Source organism: Myotis brandtii, unplaced genomic scaffold, assembly GCF_000412655.1.
Source record: "Myotis brandtii unplaced genomic scaffold, ASM41265v1 scaffold566, whole genome shotgun sequence".
Lineage (NCBI taxonomy): Eukaryota > Metazoa > Chordata > Mammalia > Chiroptera > Vespertilionidae > Myotis > Myotis brandtii.
This window is the reverse complement of record NW_005370110.1, coordinates 282,800-306,651: the sequence shown is the minus strand read 5'-3', so window position 1 is coordinate 306,651 and position 23,852 is coordinate 282,800. Positions and strand designations below refer to the sequence as shown.

At 47.6% G+C, this 23,852-nt stretch overlaps 1 protein-coding gene across 5 annotated transcripts in view; it reads right to left on the bottom strand.

The window, feature by feature from the left end:
* Positions 1–952: 952 nt before the first annotated feature.
* The window catches only part of ATP2B4 (ATPase, Ca++ transporting, plasma membrane 4), a 106,927-nt gene continuing 84,027 nt past the window's right edge, over positions 953–23,852 (bottom strand). For 3 of the 5 annotated variants that reach the window (XM_005878571.2, XM_014549709.1, XM_014549711.1), the window contains 9 exons: positions 22,978–23,157; positions 22,237–22,324; positions 21,421–21,527; positions 18,824–19,015; positions 18,123–18,336; positions 17,383–17,594; positions 16,528–16,635; positions 14,626–14,802; positions 953–5,549 (listed from right to left, as the gene is read on the bottom strand). In XM_005878571.2, coding sequence (XP_005878633.1) covers positions 5,235–5,549; positions 14,626–14,802; positions 16,528–16,635; positions 17,383–17,594; positions 18,123–18,336; positions 18,824–19,015; positions 21,421–21,527; positions 22,237–22,324; positions 22,978–23,157 — 1,593 coding nt within the window. In that variant the 3' untranslated portion in view covers positions 953–5,234. Of the gene's footprint in view, positions 5,550–11,087; positions 11,269–14,625; positions 14,803–16,527; positions 16,636–17,382; positions 17,595–18,122; positions 18,337–18,823; positions 19,016–21,420; positions 21,528–22,236; positions 22,325–22,977; positions 23,158–23,852 lie in introns of all 5 variants that reach the window. The other 2 variants (XM_005878570.2, XM_005878572.2) reach the window with 2 other exon arrangements.

Here is a 23,852-nt window from a genome sequence, read left to right as displayed (position 1 = left end):
CCTTTTCCAACTCGCACGGCCTCCTCCTTCACAAGCAGCCTGCTCAGCCAGCCAGGAGGCTGGGCTGTTCTTCAGCATCACACTGCTCCTACAGAGCTGTGGGGAGCCCGGGGAGCCCACAGAGTCCTTCCGCTTGTCTTCAGACAGCTGCAAACTTGACTGTGCACGGGGTGGGAGCTGTAGGAAGGAGGCTTGAGTTCTGAGACATGAAAGCTCAGAACCTCAATGACTTGCCAGAAAGCTGTTTTGACCTAAAATTGGGGCCTCATATCAGTCATGCTAGTGACTCAATGAACGGGATAATTAACAAAAACAAAAATGTTGGGAAAGTGGGGGCTGGAGAACCCAGAGGGGAGGTAGGAGAAAGTGCTAATATAAGGGGAACAAATGTTCCCAAAAGGCATTTCACTTAAAAAATAAGTAAACAAGCCCAGCCGTCGTGGCTCAGTGATTGAGCATTGACCTATGAACCAGGAGGTCACGGTTCGATTCCCTGTCAGGGCACGTTCCCGGGTTGTGGGGATCCCCCCCAGTGTGGGGTGTGCAGGAGGCAGCCAATCAATGATTCTCATCCGTGATGTTTCTATCTCTCTCTCCCTCTCTGAAATCAATAAAAATATTATTTAAAAAAACAAGTCAATAAAGCAAAGAAAAGAAAGGGCTGTCAAACTCACTTTTCCCTTATCCTTCCAAATTCATCCTTTTTCAAAAGCTCCGGCCCTGATTGCAGATTCTAACTGAAGAGGGCAGAGCAAAGCTCGGACTACAAGGGAATGAAACTGGCAACCAGGGCACGAGTCGCCGAGGGAGACGTACGTGGCAGACCAGGGTCCACGCCTAAGTCGAGTTCTGGGCTTGAAGAGAGGGGCTCTCGACATGGCTGTGACATCCTTTCCCACCTTCAACAACCAGGGACATCGCCCCAAAGTGAGACACATCGAGGACAGCGCAGTCACAAGTGGGTACGGGCTTTATTCTCAGTGCACAGCAGTACTGCGTTCTGCTCATCAGCAACAAGTTTTATTGGTTCCAAAAAATTATCCCTTTTTTCCATCTTTTCAAACTCCTACTCTTCCTGTCTCAGTGGAACAACATATTTGAATTTCAGACTTGTCAGTTTATAGCATTTTTTTCCCCCTAAGAACCATATAAATACATGCAAAACATTGTACAGAGAGCTTAAATACTATCAAAATGCAAATACAGATTGGGTGCACTGTTAAGCCGAACTGCAAATTATGGCAACACACACTGGGGTACACATTGCTCTGATATCACCATTTGCTTATTGATGTCATGCAGACCACAGCGGCCTATCTTTTGTTTTTATCGTTTTATACAAAAAACAAAAAAAAACAAAACACACAAACCAGTGCTTGCTATACTAGTTACAGAAAAAAGAAAAAGAGAAGAAACTCAAAATTCCTATCTCCGTGCTGATTTGAAAAGAACAGGGTAGTTAGATTGGTTGGCACATATATATGGCATATTCACATATGGCATATATACATATGGGGCGAAAACATGAACCCACAGCCACTTCAGTCAGGGGAGCTAACCTCCCTCCATCTCTCTTAGTCAAGAGGAAAGGGGACAGCAGGCCTAACAGCAGGGCTGGGAAGGCAAAAAAGACTGGCACTGAGCTAACTGCAAGGGGGTCTGGTCTACTCTGAGGGAGGGGCTGGAATGGCTTAGAAACAGCAGGCATTGCAAATGCCTCACCCCCACCGCTGCGGGGGGCGGTCCCTCGTTCTGAAAGTGAGGAAATGGGCACTTTGTGATGGTACAGGGGCGGCTTCAGTTGTTAGGCAAGGAAGCAGGAGAGAAAGGAAGCTCTGCGTTGGCGAGGGGAGGGGGGCGGGTTTCAGGACACAGGTGAGCTTGCCACTTCCCTCTGGGTTATCGGCAGTGAGGCAATCACTCAGATTTAAGTGCAAACGCTCCCCTCTGACACTCAAGGGGAAGAAGAAACCCAAACCTAGAGAGTGCCAGAGGGGTTTCTAGGAGGTCTCTACAACTTTCAGGGATGCGAGTCATTTCAGAGGTCAGAGGGCACCTACAGGAGGGACCGAGCCCCAAGACTGTCGGCCAGGGCTAGAACCAGCCTTTGTCCTCTTCCACTTACAGCTCTATCCCCCATCTTATATCTTGCACGAAGCCTTTCTAGGGGAGGGGAGGAAGTCCCAACTCAGATCCTTGCATAAAAATTCACTGATGGAAAGTTCCAGGGACAACCGGAGGTAAAAGAACCTCCTATCGGAGGTAAAAAATGCAAACCCCAAATCAGAGGATCCTTGCCGCCCAAGAGATGTTCATATCTTGGGTTCTACTCTGCCAGCTACGCATCAAGAAGCAAAATCCAACCAAGGCCCCTGACCCTCATCCCTAAGCCCCCAGAGCCTGGCACCCACCTCCCAGGGGCCCATGCTCATTCGCTGCTGGCCCTCCCTTCTTGCTGGGTGCTTCCCTTCCCATCAGCCTACTGCCCATTTTTCTAGATTTATCAAGAGAGTAATCTAGGACACTATTTCCCCCTTCTCCCCATCAGACCCTTTTCAAACCCAAAGCACTGTTTTTGGGAAAAGCTTTAACTTATGCCGTATTTACTCACTGCCAGTTGGATCACTGAAACGGAATAGGAGAAAACTCATATAAAAAACATAGGCACATAAACACTTAAACTTACCAAGTTCTGTAGCAACAAAATTTATATTAAAAAAGTCTAGAACCCAACAAGTTTCCCCCCGCCTAAGTATAAAGATGGCTGTTTGGAGAAAGGAATTACGCTGCATTGGTTTGGAAACCAATGACAAATATACTAAGTCAGTCATGTTAATCCCCTAAGTATAAAGATGGCTGTTTGGAGAAAGGAATTACGCTGCATTGGTTTGGAAACCAATGACAAATATACTAAGTCACCTGTCATGTTAAACAGCTGGTTATGTGCTCCCTCCACAGGGTTACATGACAGCACTTTATTTTATATCCTTTAAACAAAATACATATGGCTGACTCAAAAAATACGTTTCTGATCTAAAGAAAACTATATATATTTTTTTGCATAATATTTCTATATTTTCTCTCCTACTGTGGAAACTAGAATACACAAAAAACCGTTGACTTTAAAAGTAGACACTAGCTCTCAGGAGTAACCTGTCGGGCACCATGAGAGTCTTTTTGGAGCAGGAATGGTAAAATAGCCTCCAAAGTTTGTTATTGGATTTTTTTAAAAAACTGATCTGAGGTAATAAAAGACTTGACAGAATGAAATCTTCCAATGTACTTAATAAATAGACATGTGAACACCTAAGACCTCGCATGAGCTGTCTTTCCTCCCCCATGTTACAGACAGAGAAAAGGTCACTGACGCAGGTCACCTTTACAAAACCAAAATCCAACGTGGTTGATTCTGTAATAACGGGATGTGTAGGGAGCGTGTTTCTTTCCTCTCCCTGCCTTGGCCAGCTCAGGTGAAAGCGGGAGAAGGGGTGGCAGCCAGAAGAAAAGGCTGGAGAAGACAGGTTCGGGTGCCCTTCCTCTCATGGATGGACATCTGGCAGTTCACAAGAGCCTCAAGCCCTTCTCCCTTCCCCCATGGCGCTGCAAAGAGGGGCAGGCTTCCCCAGCTATCCAATGGGAGGAGGGAATTGGCAGACACGAAAGAACCCCCTGCTCGGAGATAAAAATGGAGCTGCTGCCAATGTGGCTCCACCTTGTCCCATGAAGGAACACTTAGAGAGTCTCCTAGTGAAGTCCCCAGCTCCTGAGAGGCAGGTGAGAGGGGATGCTTTGGGCAGTGTTCAGGGAAAGAAGGCACAGGGCTTGATTGTGCAGCAGGCGAGCACGCTCTGGAGAGGGGCTTGAGTGGGGCACAAGAGGGGAAGGTGGGGGGGATGGAGGGGAGCTCTGCAGGGTGGGTCTTTTGCTCCTTTCAGTCAGCAAATGTCACTGGAGCCTCCCACTCTGGATTCATATTTTCAAAATCGAAGTATTTGAGGAAGGTTGGGACCTTTTCAGAAACAGGACAAGTTAGGGAACACAGCAAAGAGTAGAGTTAGACAACTGACGGGAATATCAAAGCTGGGACCCAAGCTCAGATCCTAGACGGCCCTTAGGCCTCTCCCAAGGCTTCTCAACACTCACTCCCCCAATAACCAGGTCCTTCCCTGGAAGAGCCTTGGAAGATGGTTTTGAAAGCAGCAGTGGCCACCCCAGGACTCCATAAGAGTTGGCTTTCATGGTCTGTCTGGTCCTAGACATGCCAGCTCCTGGTCCTCGATACCAAAGCTCAGTTAGGAGACAGGGCCATCTCAACAGACTCATTTACCACCACTTTAGAAATACGAGAAATCTCAGGGTGATGGTAAAAACCAAATACCACACATGTGAAAGCTTCATGGTCAAGGTTGATCTCCCTAGCACGTAGACACCACACATACCTGACAAGTGTAGAAGTAGATAACCGATAATAGCAAGAACACATTCTTACCAGCTTTCAATTGCTTCAAAAGACCCTGTTAGCAAAGAAAACCTATCTGCCTCTAGAACTAAATCAACGGTTCCATAGGGGCCAGAAGGAAGAATGGTCAAATTTGACTTAATTCAGCCAGGTCCTTTCCACTTTCTTAATCATCACAACTTTAAAAAAAAGTGTAGGTAAGGAAGACAATAGTTAAGAGAGAGTGGAGAAGTTTGACTGGAAGGGTAGAAAGAGCTACAGGGCTTTAGGTATAAGCTTTCAAAATGGGAAAACAATTTTAAAAACAATCACTCTATAGGCTAATTCCATACATTCCATTCCTGCTTCCCACACATTTCATTTGAGAATATTTGTCTTGCTGAACCCTCAACTGAGGTTATAAATGACACAGACTGATAAGGTAAAATCCAGAAGTCAGGAGATGGCAACATAAGCATGAATACTGGGGAAGAATTCAGTTGGAATGAATGCTAAGAAGATCGTATCATTTCTTTAAAAATGACAACTGATACACTCAAGGAGTAGGTTTTAGTATTCACTACCCGGCAGGGGTTTGACTAGGTCCTGCTACAAACCCCAACTCAAGTTTAAGTAGAAATCCTTAGGTATGTTCTCTTGCCTCTTCGTGGTCAGGTAGCGCTCACACATATTTGGGAGCAGCTGACATGACAGCGAAAAGTCCCATCATCATCTCATAGATGGGAGAGATGAACAGGAAATAGAAAAAGCAAGAATGGGAGGCAGAGAATGAAGTTCAGACTGATGTCTCCAGGCTATGTAGAGGGCTGTCAGAGTAGGAGGGAACAATTTGCACCTGGCTGCAATCCACGGCATTGTTGTTTGTGTTGGCGGATGGAGTGACCTCACCATCCAACAGGAGCACCCTAGTCCCAGACTTAGGAACCTTTTCAAAAATTTTCTCCGCTTGCACATCCGGGAGTGGTGTTCGTGGCCCCTCCTCATCTATGGCGAATTCAGGGTGGGTCATGAAGTTGTGGATGGAGTTTTGGTTCTTGGGTGTCTGGATGCTTTCATGGAGGGAACTATGGAATGCTTTGACCACTTTGATCTATACCAGGGGGAGGAAGAGAAGGATGAGAAAATACAGATATGAGAATTGGCCAGTAGAACAAGAAACTGGTGGTTTGAGGAGAGAAACAAAACCCAAACTACCAAACATTATTGATCAACAACAAAAACCATACAATAGGACACTAAAAACATTTACGTGGCTCAACTTTCAAGCACTGGGGTGGGGTGAGGTGAGTAATGGCAAACAACTAGGATGTTTTAAAAGCTGCAGTAAAAAAAATAGAAAACCCAAAGCAAAGTTAGCATTCCCAAACAATTCACTCTTAAATGAAACAGAAAACAAAAAGATTCATTAGTTCTTTTGAACAGAGGGCACAAAGGTTGGAACGAGGTGCAAATTAATAGCCAAATTTAAAAGGTGAGTCAGACATGTGGACTTCTGTATTGAGGCCAAACATTTTGTGAATGTGGAATAAAAAGATTACACATTGAGGTTTAGTTATCTGTTTAAAACCCTCAAAGAGCCCAACACATACCAATCTGTACATAATACACTTTGGGTGATAAGTGACCATGAATACAATGTAGCAAGGCAGACAAACCAATCTTCATTTGTGTCAGCAGCATGCAAGAAATTAGAACTTATACTTTTCAATCGAAGAATTGCTCTTTCATCAGGTAACACGCATATATTTATATCCCACAACCTCCACCCTGTCCCCTTCCTTCCGTCCTTCCCCTGGAAGATGTGGATGAAATACAGGTATCAAAGGTATCAAAAGACACCTTCCTCCTGATATTGAGAGAAGACCTGGCTCTCACACTCAGATGCATGTCTATGTCTCTGACACATGGTAACTCTGCCCAGTCTCATAGCTTCCTCCAGCTATTTTTAAATTGCAAAGAGAAGCATGATCTTACGTGGAGAAGGAAAAGGATGGGACCTAGGGTGGGTGTAATCCTGGGGGCAGTGCTACAAACAAGTGGCTTTTCTCATGGGGTGGATGAAGAAGATGAAGGAAAAAAACCAATGTGTAGTTTTACTGTGCGAAGAAAGGGATTCAGTCAATTTAGAGAAAGGGGAAAGAATTGACCATAATTAATCTCTGAGACCAGACTGTGCCTTACCCAACACCACCCACTTTGGTAGCCTGCTTTTCTGAACTGCAGGTCTCTCTAAGGTAGATGTGGGGAACCTTTTTTGTGCCAAGGGCCATTTGGATATTTATAATATCACTAGAGGCCCGGTGCACAAATTCGTGCATGAGTGGGATCTGGCCGGCCTGCCCAGATGCGGCCCCACCCCCGATCGGGGTGTTGGGGGCTGATTGGGGGCTGGGCTGGTGGTGGGGGGGGAAGAGGGCTGATTGGGGCCTGGATCAGACTGGTTGGCTGCTGCAGTACATATCATAGCCACTGGTCATTCTAGTCATTCCACCATTCCAGTTGCTGGGCTTTTATATATATAGATTCTCAGGCCACACAAAACTATCAACTTAAAAATTAGCCTGTTGTATTTGGTCAAACATTTAATTAAATCACCCCTAATGCTTTGGCAGGGCCAGACCAAATGATTTTGCAGGCCTTATATGGCCCATGGGCTGCATGTTCCCCACCCCTGCTTCAAGGGATGATTTAGAACCTGCTTTAGTAGGATTGGGATCGGGAGAGAAAGTTGAATCCTGAGAGGTTGGAGAGAGAGGCCAGGGGAAAAGAAAGCAGTTGTAGGATTTTCGTTGGTGGCTGATCCTAGTCTTGTTTGAAAATTCTTCCCTTGGAAAAGAAGTGGGAGTAACACAGGAGAAACTGTTGAGGTGGGGATGGGGGATAGGGAGAAATGATGAGTGTTGGGTTAGGGCACCTCATACATTCCTCTGCTGTGTAACCAAAGAATACGTTCCTGGAGAAGAGGTAAGAATGTGGAGACAGCAGAGCATACAGAGAGTCAGGCAAATAATTTGGTTGGATTGCCTGTCCCAGTGCTTCCTATCACTGTATAGAGCCTTCAAAAATAGTGTGCAAAGAAGGTTCACTAAAGTTGTATCTCTGCTGGCTAGACTTTCCTTATTCTATGACAGCCTGGAAGACCCACCAGGACTGAGGGTGCTCAGAGCTTAGAGGGCAAAGGATTCTTTGCCACTAAATAGAATCAATTCAACACCCCTGCCAAGCAGAATCAAGGAACCAGGGCACACATTCACCATGCTGAAGAGAAAGTAAGGACCTGCTTTTCCATCCTTCTGTGATTCCTACTGACCATCTGATAGGTGAATTTTACCTGTTATGTTCTCTTTGATCCAGATCTAGGTGAGATTAGATGGAATAGAGTCTCCATCTGGTCTTCAGGAGGCCCCAAGTTTTAACTGATCTATGTCAAACTTAGAGCAAGGCAAGTTGGTTTGAGTAAACCTAAACCCAATGCCTTCTCCCCTGGCCCTGGTCAAGAGAAGGGTTCAAAGCCATGCCACTCCCTACAGGGGTGATAAGATAGCCCATACTTTCCACCTGCTCTTGAGATCTCAAAATTTCTAACAAGTGCTGCAGGTACCTTTATACCACCAGTTGATCATCTTCGATACCAGTACTTTTCAAACTTCCTGCTTCTGTTGTTTTAAGCATTGAGTACTTTATAGAAAGAATTATATTTGAAGTCTAATGTATAAAACAGATTTTTAAAAACTGGGGTTGTAGTGAGGGTCTGGAGCCCTACTTGCTGGCTTTTCCTCTCACCTGTTGGGGTGATCATAACAACTGTTACAGGTAAACAATAAGGGAGATAGAAAAGTGAATTGGGGGTGGGTAAATGGAACAAATAGGGAAATTTTCTTCTTTGGGGGAGCAAGGAACAGCCATCTGGCTAGACTGCAGGACTTCTGGAATCTAAAGGGAAACCAGTCACCTGCAAGGAAGCTCAAGTGAAGTGGAGTCAGAAAGCTAGGGAGCATCATCTGGAGGCTGGGGACAGAGGAAAGGGTGAGGGGATAGAGGGCACAGGGCTGTACCAGAAGGCTCCTTAAGCCCCACACGGGCCTCAGAGAATACATAACTCATGTTGCTGAACAATCACAAAGATAACCATCATCACTCCACCCAGGTCCTCTTCCCTGCCTGAGGCATGCTGCGCGGTGCACGAGCGGTGTACGGGACACAAGACAGACAGTGAGGCAGGTGCTGTGAAAGCATTAGGGTCTCTCCACTCAGCCAATCAACCCTTCTTTCCCTGGTCATCGTCTCTGAAAACCTTTGGGAAATGTCTCTTTGGTGGTCCCTGTCCTACTGGTGAAGTGGTGGATTGAAGGGCAACTCTTTCTCATGACTCAGGAGCCCCAACCAGGCTAGACCTTAGTGCTAGCTCAATGAACAGGCAGATGAAGACTCCATTTCCTGAGCTGGTATTCTGTAGTCTTCTGCTCACTTTTCAGAAACCGGGGCGGGGTGGGGAGGAGGGGGAGAGAAGAGATTAGGGCCTTCCTATAGAGGGAAATCTTAGGGATTTATCTACTGAAGTTTAGATAAATAATTGAATTTATGTGGAGATCTAAAATGGGAAAGGGAGTTTTAAACATGACTATAACTTCTAGGACCTACAAGGAAGAAGAAGCCAGAGAAAGAGCAGGGATGACCTGTGTCTCCTGATGGATTTTATAGTCTTTGATGGTTTGCAGCCTACCCTCTACCAGCAATTCTACAAGAGCCCAGTGGGCTCTGTGCCTTCTGCTTAGCTCCTTCTACCTTCGAATTGCTGGGATATCTGATACTAACCCTTCCTAGCATAAAAGCATGATTAAAAAAAAAAAAGAACAAAAATTAGTTAGAAGGATATGGCAAAACTAGAAGAAATGGAAATAAGAGAGGAATACGAGAGAAGTAGGGCGAGAGGCTCTTGGATATTTGCAGGGTAAGACTTCTTTAGTTCTTTGACTGCCTTTGGGCCAAAAGAAATATGTATTTATATAAAATCCGCCCCCCCCCCATACCTCACATGAGAATGCTTGCAGTTGGTTAAAAAGACAACAAATAATCTGCCCTGACCAGGTGGCTCAGTTGCTTGGAGTGTTGTCCTGTACACCAAAAAGTTTTGGGTCTGATTCCTGGTCAGGGCACATACCAAGGTTGTGAGTTTGATCCCCAGTCAGGTGCGTACAGGAGGTAACTGATAAATGTTTCTCTCTCACATTGATGTTTCTCTCTCTCTCTCTCTCTCTCTCTCTCTCTCTCTCTCTCTGATCAATAAACACATCCTTGGGTAAGGGTTTTTTAAAAAAGATAACAAATAATCTAAGCCTGGCCAATCTATGCAGCTCATAACCATGTGAACTACAAACAGTGCAACTGTTCTTTCTTCACCCCCCATCCCTGGGTTGGAAGGGGGGGTTGGGAGGAAGGGAGAGACAAACCCTCAGATATCTGAAACTCACAATATACTTAGTACAGAGGGATTCCTTTCCTACCAAATACTGTAATAGCACTACCAGCAAACAGACTTCTCTCTCCTCTCTGTAGCCCATTTGGGAAAGGTAAAATGACTAGGGATAGGAAGGCATAAGCATTAGCAAGTATCCAATAATCTACCAATGGGAGCACCATTGGTTGAGTGTGGGCAGCATCCCAATAGATAGGCTGGCTAAGAAAGGGGTTCCTGAAACTTTATGTGCAAAATGCGATATAAGGCGAGGCAATAGTTTTCAAACTTCCTGCTTCTATCTTTCTATTCTATTCCTAGAAGCAAGGAAAAAAAAAAAAGGTTGCTCTTCAGAAATTCCTAAATAATAAGTTTAACAGGTGAAGAAAAATGTTATTTTGACCTTTCCATATATTTTCCTCCCTGGATGTGAATTAATTGACTCTTAAACCAGAATTTGGTTTAAAGTCCCTGAAAAATAAAACAACAGGGCTGCTCAGCCCTGTGCATTTGCATTGAACACTTTCATGTCTTCTTCACATTCAGTTCTAACTTTTATGCCAACACTGCCAGCTAACAATAGAGTGGTCTCCAAAAAGGAGTATTATTAATGGCAAAGTTCAATACTGATTAATTATGAAAGGTCTAGTGGTAAAAAAAAACAACCCATGGGAACAATAGCCCCCTTCATACCTTTCTTAGGAGACCTCAAACTTGCCTCCAGATGAAGAGAGTTCTGGGTTTCATTTGACCTAACCTTACATCTAGCCTCAGGAACTGAGGAGCAGACGGAGAGGAACAGCAACATATCAGAACAAAGCAAAATACAGAAAAAAAAAATAAAGTAAAGCAAAACAAAAAAACTTGAGGAAGAAACAAGCAATGCAGAGGAACAACTAGAAAACAGGGCTATTGTCTTTAAAATGGTTATGGTTTAATAGTTTTTCAACATTATTAATAAATAAATACATAAATAATAAATAAGTAATAAATAAATAGGCAGGCACATAGGCTGGTTTTGGAGTGGGCTTTTTATCCAGTTTTTCTTCCCTTAAGTCAGAGGTCAAAGGGAAAACCAAAAGAAAAAGATAACCATGGTTGGTTAAAGTGGATGCCACGTGCTCTCTTGTGGTCATTTTAGCAAATCATGCATCATAATAGACTATCACTCACTGCCCAGAGTAGGAGATGAAACAGCATCAGGAACAGAAGTGTTGGGGGAAGATTTGACTGGTGGAACTGTTACATAGGATGAGCTAGGAACATGTTTTACATCAAGGTGTTGACCCATGGTCGGTCGCTTTATGACTCCCTTAAAATTGGCTCCCGTCTGGAATGTGTTAATTACGTCGATCTGCAAAGAATCAGAGAGTGAAACAGCTTTGCTCCACAGTCAGAGAGAGGTGAAGAGAGAGAAAGGGAGGGTGGTGGAGGGTTCGGGAAGGGGGACGGAAGGAGCTGGGAAACAGGACAGGAGAGAGACAGCCAGATATCCCTCACACACAAAGCAGTGGTGAGGAGCAGGGGGAAACGTGTCCATTGCACATCACACTTCAGTTAGGGAACAATTTGCCATGGAGTCCAAATACCCAGCCAGAATCCGGCCTGCTCTCCCCTTTTAGCCAATTGGAGGCTATTTTAGGTATGCCGGTGTCCAAGGCATCTAAAATTTCTAGGGACTCCCACACTCCATGATGACTCAGACAGTGACAGCCTATTTACTGTTTTCATCTGTACTCTTAAAAAATCAGGTGTGCAATTTAAAATAGAAGGCAAAGTATATATTACTGCATCTTGAGGTTCAGGAACCTCTAAACCAATGAAATCGACTACCTATTTTTACAGATTTTCCAAGAAAATAACTCATGTGTTTAAAGGAAAAACAGCCCATACATAGGGGGCCACGGTGGCAAGGCTCCTGGGTCATGGGTTGCTGGGCTCACTCTCTTAGGGGGTTCTTCTCTGAGATATCCTTCTCTTGGTCTGAGGTAGACAGGGACAGAGAATGGAGCTCAGAAATCCAATGGCCAGGCTCTCCAATGGCCAGGCTCTTTAGAGAGGATGCCACTAGCTACATTAATGCATTGTAGATCCAGAAATGTCCAGCAGAAATGCTGACAATAACTCAGCAGGGAGACTGAGGGAGGGAGGGGCAGAAAGAGTTGTTGCTAGTTGGTGGGTGGTGAGCAGCCTTAAGGCTAGCCCTACGTAGCGGTCTGTGGTCTCCAGGGCTCTACCCATCTGGGACAGAGGCAATCCATGCCATTTGTTTTCCAGTGATGGTCTGGGTGTGGGGCCTTGGTCAAACCTACCATCCGTATCCCTGACCCCTAAGTAACAAGGAACAAATCAAAAGGAGTTTCTTTATCCTTCAGAATCTGGTAGAATCATCTTAAAAACGCCCACGGGCTTAGTACCAATGGCCAATCTCCCAGGAATGCTGGAAGGGCCTGATTCCACTCATCTGACTGCATTTCCTAGGAGCGAAGGTGGGAAAGCAGGCACCGTGCGAGTCAGCTAGTCTTACTAATAAAGCTTCCTGAGAAGCCATGAGGTGTGCAGGGCTAGTTTCTGGATTCTGAGCGGAAACACCACCCGTTCACCAGTTCTCAGTTCCAGGGACAGAGCAGCCTGATCCCGTAGGAGGAAAGGGTCTGCATGGAGGGAGGGCTCAGCTACATGGAGAAGAGGCTGTGGCGACACCTCCCTCAGCGCTTTCCTAGGGTTATGAGGTCTCATCTTATACAATGAAATCAGATCCCAGATTTACCTTCCCCAGGTTCTAGCCCTTGTTTCCCAAACTTCTGCTTTCTAGTGCTTTTAGCTCTCCCCAGCGAAAGGGACCAGGACGGGACAAGGGCTTGGCAACACCTCCCGCCCTAAGTGTTGCCATGAGAATGGCAACAAAGATCAGGAATCAGATGGCAGGGGGTTTTGTTAGGACTCTGCTGAGGCTGAAGAACTGTGCCAGGAGAGAGCTTCAGGTGCCGGATACAGGTTGGCACAGGCAGCCTCGTCTGCTTATAGTCAGGTGCACACTGCAATGGCACGGATTTGGTTACTGTGGCATCTTTCACAGGCTGCCTTTGCTGCCTAAGTTTAGGCTTTAATGCCATTCTGGCCCAACCGCCTCATGCTCCAATCGGGAAAGGTAGCATTCTTAAAGCGCTGTAGGCCATGAAACTACACAGTCCAAGGAGTGAACATTGGTGGTGGAGGGGGAAGGAAGGAAGATCCATGAGTCTCAAGCCCCAGGAGAGAAGACTGGCAAGGAGCCAGGAGACACTGGAACAAGGGAGTCCTGGCTAGGAAAGAAACCACATAGTAGGAGAGGAGGCAGAGGATCCTGAGGGGAAGAAAAGCAGACAGGTTATTTCGAAAACAGCAGATGTGAAGGAAAGCACTGGGCCTTAGTGACAGGAGCCAAAGGTGCCAGGTTCCCTGGGCCCTGAGGCCACTGCTGGATGGGCCAGCAGCCTGGAGAGTGGCGGGAGGAGGGTGGGGACTTGGGATGTCCCGAGGCAGTGTGTGCAGGTCCTGTGGGAATTGCCCTCTCTGGGAGGAGGAACTCGAGGGAGGGGGAGGGAGTCCCGGTGTTTTCCTACCTGGCCCCTTTCCCGCTCCCACTTGTTCCTTGCCTCCGCGAGACAAGTTCTCAGCAGGCATTTAGTTTAGAATATCCACTGTACCTCCTTTCTATGCACTAAGGAGAAAAGGTGGGCTTGACTAGGGAACTTTCTAAATATCTGCAAGGCTAATTTTAGAGAGTGACACTTATTTCTGGGTCTCAGCCAATCAGTAGAGAGGAATAGGCCTGTTCTTTGGAGAGCATCCTTGACATCTTGGGATTTAAAGTTTCTTGAAGTGGGAAATCTCAGGACTAACACAACTGAGGCCTGTGGGGCAAGAACAGGGAGGGTGACAGGGTTACCAGTGCCTAGACCGGCCCACTCACCCAGCAGAAGGTAGATACAGTGGCTTAAAAAGTGGGGGAGAGTTTCTGTAAGGCTGTAGGCAGGGGACTTAAGGGCAAGAGGAAAGCTTCTCTTCTCTCTCAGAAATTGCAAGAAAACGAAGTTTGAAGAAATGATAGCTTCTTTTTGGGGAAGCAAGTCTGGATCCTGCAAACGATACTCAGGCATTGAGAGACCAGTCATTTATACACACTTAGCCATCAGGTTCTCCACCATGACCTTAAATTTCAAGTGGGGAAGATTTAAGAGGGTGAGTTTCTTTTACAAAAATCCCTCCAGGTAACATCGACATTACCCTGGCAGCGGCTTGAGGATGTATATTAAGTGCCTGCTGGGGCTGCTGGCATAGAGACACTATCTAACTCCTTCCTTCTGAAGGGTAGGGAAGGACTCTGAACTTTCCCACCCTGGGTTAGGTCTAGTGCTTGCGAGAGACCTCGTACAGGAAGCTAGCCCAGCCCAATGGAGGGTGGGGAAAGGGCTTTAGAACCAAACCAAAGCTGAAGGACTGAGCTAACCGTTAGTCTCCCGAGCTCTAGGTCCATGACTCTCCTCTCAGAGGAGCTGGCGAAGCTGCCTCTGCCCCTGTCTGTCCTAAAGCCAGGGAGCTAGGGCTGCCTGTTAGTAGCGGGCCTTGTAAGGGAAGAGACGTTGGCCACCAAGAACTGATGCCCTCCCCAAACTTCCCATGATGGGGAGACTTCTCCCAGGATGAGGCTAGACCACTATCCAAGTACCTGAGTCTGGATACGGTTCAGACCCCGGAACCAGAGGATCTGGCCTCGGCGTAGCTCCATCTCCGCGTGGTCAATTTCGTCTAGCCCCTCTGCATCCCTGGTGATCTCCTCCTTGGCAGTGCCATGCCCGGCCTCCTTCAGGAACTTCAGGGATTGGGTAGGTATTGTGGAGATGACCTGAGAACAGGTGCGGCAAAAGGGGAAACACCAGAATCAGGGGCAGGCCCTTGGGGAAGTCTCTCTTTGCACTATCACCCATCCCATTGGGAGAAAAGCGGGAGAAGCACTAGACGTGCCCATAAGCTGTGAGGACCTCAGGAGGGCTTTCTGTATTTGTGGACATCCAACAGAGAACATATATCTAGCATCTGACCAGTCGTCTGCCTAGTTATGTTTCCTTCTCCTTCTGTCTCAGTTCTTCCTTCTCATTATGCCATGTGTCTTTTCCGGGAAGTAGAACTATGATGCCTGTTATATGGTAGGAGGGGACAGAGACCAGGACTCAGGGGAAAACAAGTCTGGGGAAAGGATGGTCATGTTACATGTGTGCGAGTAAGGGGTAGAGAGGGTGTTGGAAAAGAACGAGCCTCTTCTTAGTTACCACGTGCAGAGCAATTCCTTGCTATAAAACTGTAGTGAGAGGATACTAAAGTCTTCTTGGACTTGGGTGAGGAAGGAGGTGGGGCAGGCCATGGAAGAAAGGACATATGAGTATGACCAGAAGCCACGGAGCAGTAGGGTAGGTTTGTAATTCATAATAAACCACTTGGTGAGCTCAGTGCCTGTCAATCAATTGTCCTCCACATACAAGAGGGGGAGTAGAGAGGGCTCGGGTGGGGAAGAAGAGCTGTGTGGGCAGTCCAACATGGACCCAAGGGCATTCAAATAGGAAGAATGTCAAAGCTGTGCTTTCGGATCTTGGAAGGAGCTGCTGTGATACAGGAGAAAGGCCACAGTCACAGACTAGACACAGATGAGAGCTTCAAACAGCAGGTGAAACAACCAAGCTTCGCCCTAATGTAAGCTGCTTTAGGGAACCACTGGCAAATGAACTTCAGCAAGCAGAACAGGGTGGAGGGACCTGGGTTAGGAGCTGGGATAGCACCTAATCAGGGAGGGACCCGGGAGGTATGAAAGAAACAACTAGCAGGTCTCCAGGGGAAAGCCTGCAGCCCCATGGAGGGGTCTTTGGGGTCAGTTAGAGCAAAGCAGGGACCTTGCAAAGTGGTGTTAGGACAGGAATGATACTCTTACCAGACCCGATGATATTATTATGATCTTAACAGCTAACATTTATTGCGTACTTACAGTAAACATGGTTCTCAGTCATTCTATACAGTAACTGATTTTCTGATTAATAACAATGAACAATGACCCTGTTATCCTAAGCTGAGGAAACGAGTGGTTAAGAAACTTGTTCAAATTGTAAAAAGGAGAGCTGGAATTCAAACTCAGGCAGTTGATCCAACATCTGTGCTCTGAGCTGTGTGCTAGACTGCTTCTCCAGAGACCTTGTGGGTCTGGATTTATTTTAGGCGAGAGTCAGGCATTCAACCCAGACAAGGCCACGGTGAGAAACAGAAGAGTGGGGGAGCCTTAAACTATGCCAGCAGAGTAGCCAGGGCCAGACTGAAGCCTCATTAGCATAAAGACATATGCTTTTGTAAACTCTTCTACTTCTAAGACCCTTACTTTATTATTATTATTATTTTAAAGCAAAATTTCATTTAAATTTCCCACTCCCATCTCAGAGAAGCTCAGGCCTGGTCAGAGAAAGATCCGAAACCTCTAAAGTGATGGGCAGTGGTCACTCCACCTTGGGATCCTACAAGATGGGAAACATTTAAAAACTTGAGGTCTGCAGGCTGTACGCACGCACAGGGAGGGTGGGCCTGTACTCACCTGGCCCCACAGCAGTTCTCCGATGCCAATGAAGAGACACCAAAACCACTGGGACAGGCTGAGCTTCGTACAGCTGAAAGGCTTACCCCCAAATTCCACGATGATAATCTAGAAGAGAGAAGGCATAGACCGCCATCAGGGAGGTGCGTGAGAGGTGTTAGCCCTCCAGCTAAAGCCATCAGAGCCACATAAGTCCTCGCCCCAGGAGTCCTGTGGCCTAAGTCCTGATTTCCTTGCGGGGGAGGAGAAAGAAAAAATCCAGAACGCGAGAAGGGGAGGAAGACACAGGCTTCAGCACTCTGATAAGGAGACAGTCTGACCCTGACTAGGGCAAGAAGGAAGGGCCCGCTCCTCTTACCACCAGGGCAGCCATGCTCTTGACCCCTGACCCCATGGGAGCCCAAGCCAGGCTTATCTGTCAGCTAATGCACTCCATCCCATCACTGCCCTTTCTCTGTGAACGGCACAGCATGTTCTACTGAGAGAGCCCACAGCACGTGCATGCACATCTCATGTGCTGGCAGGAGGCCTGGGAAGTGGGTGGAAGAGAGTGACCCTCCTCTTGGTCACGTTGTGAGATTTCTGTGTTTGAGGCAGATAAACGAAAGGATTCTGCACGTCTACGTCTTGTTTTATTTGTCACCGACATGCTGCCTTGAGCTGGAGCGCTTGACACAGCGGGTCCCAAGTCTAGAGCCACGTGCAAATGGAAGCCAGCGGAGAACCCAGCAGCCCACAGCCCGAATCCCCATCACTCCCTCACTCTTTTTTCCCAGGTACTTCGGGAACCCTGGCTCCCAGCTTCTGGCCTGGATCACCTCAGACTTCCTACCCCAACTCCAGCTGGCATCTCACCTGGCTGATGAATGTGCCCAAAACCACAGAACAAAAGATGAGGTTACGGAAGATGCCTCCAAAGACATTCCTCTCCCCGTGGATCTTGCGTGAGTTGATTTCGTTGAAGAGCTGCATCAGCACAAAAGTGTTGAAAACAATGGTGTAGTGCTGGCTGGGTGGGGAATGTAGAGGCGCGTTCCTCCCACTATCAATGTCAAAGAATTTCTCACCTAGTGGAGAGAGGGGAAGCACTGGAGGGTAAGTATGAACTCAGCGGGCTCGCGCTGAGTCAGACACGTTGGTGTGGCCATACTGCCTGCGGATGGCTGGTGTGCGAAGTGGTCAGTATCTGAGCTACACTAATGATTAAATCTGTTAAATGTTAGCCCTGACCTCCACATACCTGACTGTCCCAGTATGCCCCAGTATTTATCTTCTTGTAGTGCAGTATGGTTGTAAAACCATGTGCACCAGAGTCAGGGAAGCAAGGGTCTGAATCTCAGCACCACTGTTATGTGGCCTGAGCTTTCGTTTGATGATCAATAAGAAAAGGCATAATGAAACTCTTAACAGAAGCACAGAACCCGGCATGACGGCCCTCTAGCGGGAACAGAGGACACACTCGTGAGTGAAGCTGCTGCTCCTCCTAGTCTTGTGCTCAGCTTGCTCCCTTCTCCCTCCTGTCCTCGGGCCACTCCCCGCCCCATCTTCGTCCGGCACCCCAACCACCACCTCAGGCCTCCCCACACTCGGCTCACCGGCAAAGACAAGGAAGAAGATGATTGTGAGCTGATAGACCGCGTGGCCCAAGATGTTCTTCATCATGGTCCGTGAGATCAGAGGCTTATTTCGGCCATAGGGGCGACGCTTCAACAAGGAATCGGTGGGGGGCTCTGTGGCCAGGGCCAGTGAGGCAAACGTGTCCATGATTAGATTCACCCACAGCATCTGCACAGCTTTCAACGGGGAGTCCTGAGTGATGCAGGCTCCAGTGAAGGCCACAACTTTTAGCTTTCCTCAGAAGCCACCCTCCCCTCACTCGTCAGCCTCACCTTTGTTCTAGAGATGGCCTAGCTCCTGCTGTCCACCTAGACTTAGGGTCTGGCCTCCTGCACACTCCCTACTGGTGATCGAGCCTGCAACCTGGGCATGTGCCCTGACCGGGAATCGAACCGGCCACCTTTATTTTATTATTTATTTATTTATTTATTTATTATTGATTAAGGTATTACGTATGTGTGCTTATCCCCCTATTGCTCCCAACCCCACTCCCACTCATGCCCTCACCCGCCTGGTATCTGTGTCCATTGGTTATGATTATATGGATGCATACAAGCCATCTTTTGGTGCCTGGGATGGCACTCACCAACTGAGCCACACCGGCCAGGGCACTCCCCACATTCCTTAGCCCCTGCCTCATCTCTCCCAGTTCAGCCCCCTCCACCCACACTCCCCTCACCTGAGTGATGCAGGCTCCGGTGAAGGCCACGATCACGGCCACCACATTGACAGTGAGCTGGAACTGCAAGAACTTGGAGATACTGTCGTAGACGTTTCGTCCCCACATCATGCCTTTCACAATGCTGGTAAAGTTGTCATCTGTTAGGATGATGTCTGATGCCTCCTTTGCCACATCTGTGCCTGCAATACCCTGAGGGGAGAAGGGAAGGAAAACTGAGGAACTGGATAAAGCAGCGTTTACCAGCGTTCTGAACCCAGACTCCATTTCCTGACTTCCAAGAAGCTGCCGAACTAGGGCTAACACTAGAGGGCACACCAGCCACACAAGTACTAAAGACGAGTTATCTTCTTTCCCAAAGAAAATGAAGGGAAAATGTGCTGCCATCACTTTACAGAAAAGAGGCCCAATGCTCCCACCTCACTCCTGAACCCAGATTGCAAATTAGTTATCTTTCGCTATTCCTCTCTCTTTCCTCCTACTCCGCCACCCTAGAAACGAATTAAAAGATAAGGAACAAATCCTATCCTACCTCCAAATTCTTAAATTTCCTTTGCCACTGCCAGTATCTCATTTAAGTGCTTATCTGCCCCGCAACTTTAAGTAGGAGAAGTAGTCTGGCAGCACAGTTCACAAGTCTTGTCCTTGTTCAAAACCTCGCCACTGGGCAAGCACTGAAGGTTTCTGAATAGACTATGAGGGGTTGAAAGCTGTGCTTTAGAAACAGTGAGCTTTCTGGTCCGGCAGTCAGAGCTCTTAATAAGTGAACCCGGAAGCACTTCCAACCAGCACTTCCAACCTGTTCTTATATATCTTTCTGCTCGACACCCACTGGTTTATTCCCTGAATCTCTCATTCACTCTTAGAGCCTAGACTTCTACTTACCCCATCCCCCGTCTGGAACATGCTCTTTCCCCATCTCCTTAAATCTTACTTATCTTTAATGTTCCACTCAATTAAGCGCTACTTGCTTTGCACAGCTGTCCCTGACACCCTGGCCCGTGCTTCTATTCCACATCAAACATGCCTTGCGACGTCTGTAACCCAAGGAGGAGCTTGTTAGTTAATTTGGCTTGCATTACTAGATTATTGGTTCTCTTTACCTGGTAGTATTAATTTCCTATCCAGAGCGCAACAGATGAGTATCTGTTAGACTATACAATTCACTTTCCCTATCAAAAGTTCTCTAATACACACATGCAATGCTGTACCATGCACTGTAAAAAGAGGAGGAAAAGAAAGGAGGAATGTCTCTCTATACTGCCACCATGGAATAATCTCCAAGTTATGCTGCTAAGTGAAAAAAGCAAATGGAAAAAAGTGCATAGTACATGTATTTTATAGGAGCAAACAGAAGGATAAACCAAAAAAACTAAAGAAATAAGTTCCATGTGGGGTTAAGAGGGAGGTAATAGGGTGGAAGTGATAGGAATAGAAGCTAGATTTCTATGAATAGACCTTATTTTCTATATTTGACTTTAGAATTATCTAACTACTTTATATAAGTACTAAACAAAATTAAGTTTAAAAAGCAGTTTCTAGCCCTGGCTGGTGTGGCTCGGTTAGGTGGAGTGTCGTCCTGTGCACTGAAAGGGCATGGGTTTGATTCCTGGTCAGGGCACATGCCTAGGTTGCAGGTTCAGTCCCTGTTTGGGGTGCATATGAGAGGCAACCAACTGATGTTTCTCTCATGTCAAATCTTTTTTTCTCTCTCTCTTCCTCTCTCTCTAAAATCGGTAAAAAACATGTGCTCAGGCGAGGGTTAAAAAAAAAAAAAGGTATGCCCTAGCTGGTTTGGCTCAGTGGATAGAGCATTGGCCCACAGGGTCCAATTCTGGTCAAGGGCATGTACCTCAGTTGCAGGCTCAACCCCCAGACCTGCTTGGGGTGCGTGCAGGAGGCAACCAATCAATGTGTCTCTCTCACATCGATGTTTCTCTCTCTGTCTCTCCCCCTGCCTTCCATTCTCTATAAAAATCAATAAAAAATACCCTTGGGTGAGGATTAACAACCACAAAACAAACAAACATAAGGTTCTATACCTCACTCACCATTGAATAAGGTATAAAATTAAAAAGCAAAACAAAGCAATCTCTAAATCGAAAAGCAACATGATGTAAATGAACTGGTATGACCAGTTGGTAGCACAACCGTACAAAGGACAAATGTCTCAAGTGACTTTTTAAAAAGCACAGCAAGTTGATGGCACATTCTTAGTAGGATGTACCTGCGGGGGGAAAAGAACCATAAGAAAAACCTTTAACTGCTTTTAGTAGAGTAATTGTATTATGGTTGCTCTTTTGAAACCATTATGTGTATTTTTTATATATAAAGCAAATACTAATTATGTTAATGTCCTTAGACATCAAAAGAGCACACATTCCACATGGAACACGAATTTTCCACGTGAGCCTAGACACAGACTACTACCAGGTCCACAGGGCAAGTCCAAGTTGGCCTCGAGTTCCTGGGTCATGCCACTTCCTCATTTCCCTGCCTGTGTCGCCGAGCCTTCGTACTCCACGGTCCCCGTTTTTGCTTATTATTACTGGCCGGTAGGTAGAGAGATGGAGTCAGAGACAGGAGCGGCTGCTTACCATCGCAAAACCCACGTCTGCTTTCTTCAGAGCCGGCCCGTCGTTGGTGCCATCACCTGTGACCGCCACCACCTGTCGCTGCTCCCCAACCGTGCTGTCAATGATGCCTGGGAAGGGCAGACACCCTCAGTCAGTCCGCCTTGTCCCCACACAAGGTCTTCTTCCCGGATCCCGCCAACACCTCCCTTCCTACAGCCTCCCCACTGCCCTCTGCTGGACGTGCTAGACCATCACCCACGGGCAGTGCGTTGAGCAAGAAAGTCAAGGGGAGCGCGCTGAGTAAGAAAGTCGGTCTTCCTCACACAGCGCCTGGGGCCCCAAGACAGCTGTTACGTGGCACAAAACCTCCACGTGACTTGAAGGCAGACACCTGGGGTCGAACTACCACGTCCACGCACCAGCTGGGCAGCGTGGGCACGCCACCTGTCTTTTCAGCCTCAGACTTAACCTGCCCTGCCTAGTTCATAGTATCATTGGCAAACAACATACAGGGTGGGGCAAAAGCAGGTTTACAGTTGTGAGCAGGTGAAACAGTTTATTCTTATATTTATTAATTATTGTATTATTTTCCATACAAACAGCTGTAAGCCTGCTTTTGCCCCACCCCGTATGATAATGTTTAAAAACAACTTTATTATACGCCTGATACTCACCAGGGGCTCAGCTTTTGCTAAACTGTATATTGTCCCCATGAGCCAGCGAGCTCTCCCAGGACCACCCTACTCAGGGAAGTAGCTTTGGTTTGGCGTCTGGTTTCTACCTGTCCCCGCCCCGGCCTGTCTTCCCTACCCGTCCCTGCTCAGGGGCTGACCTCACCTTTCACCAGCGTGTGCTTGTCCGTGGGGGAAGATCGCGCCAGGACTCGAAGCTTAGGCCAGATCTTGTCCAGCTTTTCTTGCTCTACCTGCCAATACCAGACCACACCTGGGTCAGTCAAGTTCAGAAGAGCCCCCGAGGAAAAACCCTCCCGTTCCGCATACTCCACGGCCAGGGAAGGGGTCGCCTGCCCCAGTGCAAATGCAGCAGCTGACCTGTCTCCAAGGGCAGATTCACGGATGGTGCCCCTCCAGGCCCTGCTTGTCTGCCTTCTCCACCCAATTCCCTACCTGGAGCTGATCCCCTATTTCTAGACCCTTGACGGGGGGTGAGCCAGGGTCAGCTAAATGGCTAAAGTGGTGCTTCTGAGGCCTCAGGTTTGATTTCGACATAGACCAGGAAGCTCTGGTCTGCTCCACACCCAGACCACATCCTCCTACAAACCCTGCCACTGTCAGTCACAGGGCAGTGGCCCAGGAGGACAGAGGCCGACTGAAAAAAAAACACGGAAAGATGTGAAAAGTCAGTGACACCCCCTCAAAAGTGAGCTTGTGAATGAAGGTCGTGAGAAGGAAGCTCTTCATTCTACCACCTGAGCAGCCTTGGTGGAAGGGATGTTCACTATGAGTAACTTTCAGTTTGAAAAGCACCCGCTTTCTCCCATGTGCCCCGGGTGCCGAACACAAGACCCGGCCCTTCCCTTGCCAAACGAGGGCCCGGTTCCGCTCACCCAGGACCCACCTCGCCCTTCTCGTTGCGGATGAGTCGGTTGAACTCCTTCCCTTCCAGGCACAGGAAATCGTCCCCAGGTGCTATGATGCCACATTTGGTGGCAATGGCCCGGGCTGTGTTGACGTTGTCCCCTGTCACCATTCTGACAGTAATGCCAGCTCGTCTGCATTTGGCAATAGCGTCTGGCACCTGCGGAGGGGGAGGTGAGAGGAGAGGAGCAGCTGGTGATGCTGGTGAGCGGCCCTGCTCAGCTGCTCCTTCATCGTGGACAGGACCGGGGCCCCCTCGGAGCAGTGCCACCCCACTTCTGTCACGTTGGCATTAGCCTCGTGTACCAGGCGTTGAAGGGGAGACTGGCTGCAGGAGCCAGGAGTAGATGCTCGCTCTCCCACGTGCAATCTAGACTCCTCAGCGGGGCACCTATGGCCTTTTGAGATGTGGCACTGCCTTCCTTTCTAGCAGAAGTTTTTACACTCTCCACCCTCTCTCCCCGCTCCCTGGCCCACTCTCCAACCACATCAATTCCTTGCGGTTTCCCAAACGCAGGACACCCTTCCAAGCTTCTGGGTCTTGATAATTGATAGCCTATCTCCCTGAACTTCTCAGGAGCAGAGGCTTTTGCAATTCCCTAGGGTCAAGAACAGTGTTGGGCTATTCTGGCGGGGAGGGGGAATCAACAAAAATACGTTGATTGCAAGAAGGTGGCCAGAGACAAAGCTGGTGTCCTGATGAATTCTTCCTCCTGACTATTCTCACGAGCCAAACGATGAGCCCAGTGAGCCCTGTGCTGCGCACCCCGAAGCAGCGCTAACCGAAGGGATGGCACCTTCCGTCAGCTCGGCACTCTGCAGTTCTGTGGGGCTGGCAGCACAGAGACAGCGCTC